We start from the raw sequence: 6,973 nt of genomic DNA, 5'->3' as shown, positions 1-6,973 counted from the left end.
TTAATGCAAGAAGAATCAATAGCTCAACAAGGAGATACTGTATGTTTGAAAATTATGGATCAAATTATCCCATAGGTAAAACACTGTATCTAATTTTACAATATCAATTTTGTTATTTTAGGGAATAAATATGTGTTGTTCTGAATTGTCAGGCAAAATGTTTCCATTTAGTGCATGCAGTCCTCAGTCTTAAGTAAATTTGAGCGGTCTGCTCAACTAATTGCTGAAAAAGAAATAGTTATTGATTGTAAAGAATCAATATGGTGCTAAGTATTACAAGACATTATTCTATGTATATTTGATACCATTTAATGTGCCTTGAGACAACATTTCAACCAATTAGGAAAAGAAGATGAAGAAAGAGGAGGATGAGGAGGTGGAGGAGGAAGAGGTGGATGAGAAGAAACAGCCTGTAAAACAGTGGTAGATATGGGAAGAAAACAGTGCCCTTCAAAGTATAGTCTCAAACATCTATGTATATATTAATAGATATTCTACTTTTATTAGACTTCAGGACTTTGGAGCACTAAACATAATTATTGCATATTGTAGAACTTATTTTTTTTCAGAATATTTACTGTTTAAAATTACAAATATATTCACATTTATATGACTGTGATAGAAAAATCTTAAAGTCAGCTGTTAAATTTCTTCATTTAGTTGAGCTGTATTTTCTCCCTACTTATCTATGTTGTATATGAGTTTTTAATGATAATTCACTGCTGTAATAAAAATAACATATATATTATATATTACTTATAAAATTTAAATAATATTTGAAATAAGTTTTTTAGTTTAAAGATTATGTGAATGTGAAGCACAACCTAATAAAACAATTTTTATCCCCTACTCTTTAGGAGAAAGAGATAATACATTGAATTTGACATTCTGCTGAAGCTGCGGATAATGAGGACTTACCATTGCCTTCCATTATTCATCTGGACCTGTATGTTCCATACAGTTGACACCATCCCATTACAAGAAAAAGCTAACAGTCATCTACTAAGCAAAAGGATATTGGATGTGACAAATGATGACAGTAAAATTCTACGTCGCACTAAGCGTGGCTGGATGTGGAATCAGTTCTTCTTGTTGGAAGAGTATACAGGTACAGACACACAATATGTAGGCAAGGTAAGAATTTTTGTATGAAATATCTAGAAGCTGAAAGTGATAGCTGTTTATTTTTTACTGCAACTTTCCACATCACTAATGATTATTCAAAAATATTTGACTAATTATGATGCTCAGAATGCATGAAATTGCAAATTCTCTCAGTGGGAGGTAGGGTGGAAAATGTGTCTTATTTAGGTGCTAAATGTATATTAGTATCCATAACAAGCATCAAAATATGATAAGCCATTTGTGGACTCGATTAACTATTAGTCAGCTAGATATGATTTAGTTCTATGTGTGTCTATCTAAAAAAAAAAAAAACAAAAAACCCCACCTGGAAATTTAATTTAAAGTCATGGTAAATAATAGTATGTTCAATGAAGCAAAACAAAATATAATGGTAATCTACCAAAAAACTTACTAAAATTTATTGATATCTATTGATAGATAGTTCATCATAATTTAAAATAGTATATGCTGTATGAGAAATAGATATTTTTAGATGTTTTTATTTCTTAATATCAGCCAAGCTGAACTTCTTCCTGCCTATAATCCTAAACTAAAGGGTTCAAGGCAGAAGGTGGAAGAAAAGACAAAAGCAGAAAGAAGACAGTGCCTTTAGGAAGGTGTAATTCTATGTTAGCAGCAGCAGCATCGACAGTGGCTCATTAGCAATCAGAGGCAAATGTAATACAGAATATGTAACTCCCTTCCTGTGTTTAATTTTGAGGAATCAAGTTTATTGCCTCTGCTTCTCTTTCTTTAGAAAGATGATCTATGCATGATCTTTCTGACATCCATGATTTTCTGTTTATCTATCATCCCCTTACCAATCTCATTTATACTATTCCATACTCAGAATAATTCATTTGTTCCCTGTGATTATCCCCAGTTTACACCGAATGCTGAGATACTTTCAAATTCTGAGAATTAAATGAACAAATAATTATAAATACTAACATTGTCTTCTGATAATATATCTATTTTCTTGATTCTTGGCACATGAGTACTAGAAGTGACTGTAATGGTCTAATTATTGTTTGACTTGCTGGCAACACCAATTAAATTAGAATAGGCCAAAAATGAAAACATAAAAGAGTACCTGATATCCCATAAGTTGTGCTTATACCTTTAAAACCCGAAATATATTTATTCTGTGAAATGGCCAAAATCATGATCTTATACTTTATTTTTTGTGTGTTGGCCAATATATTTTTTGCTGCCTTTTCCTTTTTCCGAAGCCTATTATTTCCTTTTCTTTTGAAATCTCTCTCTTCTGGTTCCATAGGTCGTGCTTATTATGCTCCAACAAGTTCACTTGCTGACTCCTTTTTCCGTTATATCGTCTCAGGTTAATCATATGGCATCCCCTAGCATCCCTCATTTAACATCACTTTTCACACTACAGTTAATAACTAATATCAGGATATTTCAAGTTCAACTAGCAAACGTTTGTGTCTAAAGACTTGAAATTGCCTTATGATTCTTCTTCTAAGGCAATGTACGAAGTACACATTCAGGTCACAGGGCCTTACAGAAACGGTTTCATCCTTGGCAATTCATAGATACAGAAGAATAGCCACAGATAAAAAGAGATACTTGTAATTTTAAGGCAGTAAAGACTCTACTACAAGTATTTATTTTTAGCTGAAAACAAAATTGCTTCCTTCTAAAAACTGAGTGTGGATTAACTAATTTTTAAATTGATCACCATTCCTGAATTGACCTTTTAAAATATAAAAAAAAAATCTTTGTGCTGCTTTAAATCTTGTGTACCATCTTGCTTATTTTTCATTTAGTTCTGTAATCTGTCATAGACAATTAGTAAAAGTATGTGCATAGTTTTATTCAATTATTTTTCATACAGTATTTTATCATTTTATCAGTCTTCACTCATGGACAGGTTCAATTATTGTGCTCATTTATCCTCACAACCAGATCATGAGCCAAAAATGGAAAACTCATTATAAAAATCAAATTTTTTTGTCAAATGAAAATAATCAAACCAATACTGTAAAATATTTTTATACTTTCTATGGAAAATAATATGTATATGAAAGAGAAACTTCAACAAAATATAACACCTCGACTACTTTTTGAAAAAATAAAATAAAATACTGCTTCTGTTTTGTTATAGGGCCTTGTCTTAGATATGCTGTAACCATATATCTAGTTCACTATAAAAGTGAGCTTTCACCACTTCTTAGCATTATTAAGTTATTAAAAGTTTAAGCACTCTCTCCTAACCTGCTCTCCTGGCTTTTGACATCATTATTAATCGGCATATACAGAGGCTAGCCAGGTCCTTAACCAGGAAGTTGTTCAAATGCATAAATTCATGCAAAAATGCATGTAACTTCTTGAGCACTACACAGATTGTCTTTTTGACCACAGTGCTTCCAGATGCCCTGGGTAAACCCAAACTTAGTCCTCCAGGATCCACTGCATTGGTGGTATCCGCCATGAATTCACTGTGCACCATGATTGGGAAGGAGTAGGTAGCTTCTGATGAGATGATGTTTTCATAATTTGTTCTTAGTTTGGCACTAGCTAGGTATCACAGAAAATAAGAACCAGATTACTGCATAGATGAAATAAAATTATATAAAGTTAAAAGGACATATAATCCTTGGAGGTAAAAACTAGAGTTTGATTCTGAATTTAGAGGAAGCAACTTTAGAACAAATAAACAGTAGCAGCAAAATTGAATAAACTGTATATGTACATATGCACAAGCATGCAGTTTACAAGATTCAGTCCTGATTGTGCCATATAGTAACTATGTAGAACTTTAGAAGTCATTTAAACTTTCCGCCCTCATATTCTTGTGAGGTTAAATTTAATTGTTATTAAGATTTCTATATCTCTAAATTTCTGATATTTTCTGAAATTTTGGAGGGGCCTCCCACTGTGAGCAGGAAGAGCCAGTGAAAATTTAATGTGTATATGGACAAACTCAAGATGGTGGGATTGCATATAGCACAATAAAAGAAAAAGAAAAAGAGCTGTTCTAATGAGATAAAGTTAGATCGCTACTATGAAAGATACAGAATTCCAGACTGAATTGTTTTTACATATAGCATGAGATGTGAATAATCTGTTAGAAGCTCTTGTACAAATTTGTAGCAGATGAAGCACAAGTCTGGAATGTTCAGCTTGCTGTTTTCATGTCAGTGTGGATTAAAGGAGCAAGTAAATGAAATAAGGTTATATTTTTCTTGGAAAATACTATAGAATTTTTCTTTATGCCATTTCAGATGTTTTAATATGGGAGCGAAATCTCAGAAATGTTAGAATTAAGAGCAAGTTTTTGTTTTTTCACAATAATGCAATTTGAAGTTTGTTTGGTCACTTTTGACTGAAACTATTTGAGATTTACTAAGATCATTTTATGTAATAAGGTAAAGCTTTTGCTTTTACCCACTAGGTTTACAAAGTCATAACAATTGCCATCTAGCTTCTCTGTATTTTGAATAAACACATGTGACCAGATTATTTAGGCAGAACACTGAACAGAAGAATTAAAATAAATTTAACAAGAAGCATTAGCAAATGCTCCTATTTTGTTAGAGAATCTTCACATGCACTTAATACTTTTACAAATTAGATTAAGGCTCTGAAGAATCCCTGGTTATCATGAATCAATAATCAATTTTTCATATTCCAAAGATTATTGAGAATTGAGCAAAATTTAACTATTTCATTTTAATACCTGGTTGTTAAACCACATTTACTGCATGAAGAGATAGCCAATATCCAACCATAGCAGGCATATTCTTTTTGAAGGAAAACATTATGATTCATTAAATTTTTTGAATATAAATTTAATTGACTATTACATCTTAATTTAAATATGTGTGTTTAGCACTTGATTTATGCAAAGCAATGAACATGATGGCAATGAACTTCCTGTACGTAGCTACCATCAGAATGCAGTAAGATATCTTTGTTACAGAGTTAGCTCTCAAGTTTTCATAGTTTAATTCAGAAACTTTTGCTATTCCATAACTGAGATCATCACATGTACAATCACAGAATCTAGAGTGGAAGAGGATTTTGACATTTATTGAGCTCTGCCTTCTTTGTTACTTTTGGTTTAGATGCTACTTAAAACAATGGTAAACACAGGTACAATAAGTAAAATGAATACATCTCTTGGTTTATATTTGATTGTCAAAATGTGGAGTGACTCTCTTTCACACTTGCATACGCTAATGTATGCACTAAGTATTCATATATCCTCAAAACATATATAGTGTATGAAATAATGGAGTGGGATAGGCAATTTTCTCTTAGGCTTTTAGGGTATGGCAGTTTGATGTATACAAGTAATAGGCAGAAGAAAAATTAGAGACAGAAATAAAGTCTCAAATTTACTTGAGGATGTTTTATGAATTTTTATAGTATAATATAGGGCTTTTCAGAATCTAAATAAAATATTTTTATGAAGGTTTTAAAATGTCATTACTTATGGCACAGTATATGTAACAGCTGCTTCTAATTTATGAATACACTGTATCCCCAAATTCTCTTTATAGGTTGGTTGTTTAAAACTCAGAACACATGAGAAAAATATTAAGCATTATGACTAGCCTCTCAGGACAAACTACAAACGTTTGTCGCACACTGAATTCTGTAAAAATCTACTTTTAAAATAGGGCCCCATCTTTTAGTTTTTACTGCCAATGTTATATTAACACTTTACTGGACCATTACATTAGCGCACTAAATTGCAGATGCTACTCACGTAGGACGGGCTTATGTTCCAATAAAACTATTGTAAGTAAGAAATGCTTTTACTACCCTGATAAACCAATCTTAAAGTCAAAAAAGGTAAGCTGAACCATCTTAAGTAAGGGACTGTCTGTAGTCTTTTTTCTTGACTTTATTTTTTAATTCTCGAAAGCATATAGCACACTGTTTTTTGAATAATACCAATTTTCTATACAACATGCTTATAGAAAAACAACTCAAATTTACTTAAGTAGAATTTAAAGTGTTCAATATTCTCGCATATTCCAGCCTGTACTCTATATCCTCATAACTATGTTATCTTATTTCTAGCCAACATAAAACATTTCCTCTTCCATACACCTGATCTTTTTTTCGTCATGTCCACAGACACTTTTCCAGGGAGTTATCTGACCTCCTTTTCCGCAATCTCATCTCTTTACTTGCTCTATGTTCTGTCACAAATGCATCTTCTTACATAAAAGTCATTTTCATTCTCCCCAGCTAGAATTTCCCTTGAAAACTATGAGGTCATCCATCAAAATCTTTTCAATGGCATAATTTCAATTATTCTGATCTTCTATTTTGTCTCCTGAAATCTGTGACCTTTGAGCTTCGAGTCTCATTGGATTTAAGTCTTTTTCTTTCCCCAAATGTTTGACGTCATACATTTACTCAAATGTAATATTCAGCTGCTATTTCAAAACATCTTTATCGAGTATTTATGAGTCTGGATCCTGAAAGATTGACATGATGAACAAGGGAAGGAGAAGATTTAATATAAATGTATTTCCTATTCCTGATACATGATACATCAAAGACAAATTTTCTTAGTAGACATTTGTCCTTACTGTTTTTCCAACTCCTTTCATATATTTCCGCTGTTTTCCAAGACTCTAATAGCAAACTCCTATCATTTTTCTCTACTCTCGAAAACACCATATACTTTAGAATTACTTTCATTCTAAAGTAATCCGTATGTCCTTAATACAGATAATTTTAGACTAGTATTGAGAGTCAAAAGATAAAATTAAACTGATTCAAACTGGATTAGGATTTATAATTACTCCTAGACATACTTGTATATAAAGTTAGGAAACTTCTTTTTTCCTGGAATATAAGTAAC

The 6,973-nt window shown here is 31.7% G+C and overlaps 1 protein-coding gene across 2 annotated transcripts in view; it reads left to right on the top strand.

The window, feature by feature from the left end:
• Positions 1–906: 906 nt before the first annotated feature.
• Positions 907–6,973, top strand: part of CDH9 (cadherin 9) — a 102,975-nt gene continuing 96,908 nt past the window's right edge. The window contains exon 1 of one of the 2 annotated variants that reach the window (XM_063086049.1): positions 907–1,134. In XM_063086049.1, the coding sequence (XP_062942119.1) occupies positions 907–1,134 (228 nt within the window). The remainder of the gene's footprint in view (positions 1,135–6,973) is intronic. The other variant, XM_063086050.1, reaches the window with a different exon arrangement.

Source organism: Cynocephalus volans, chromosome 2 (assembly GCF_027409185.1).
Source record: "Cynocephalus volans isolate mCynVol1 chromosome 2, mCynVol1.pri, whole genome shotgun sequence".
Classification (NCBI taxonomy): domain Eukaryota; kingdom Metazoa; phylum Chordata; class Mammalia; order Dermoptera; family Cynocephalidae; genus Cynocephalus; species Cynocephalus volans.
Note: the sequence above shows the minus strand (reverse complement) of the source record. Positions and strands in the feature narration are given on the sequence as shown.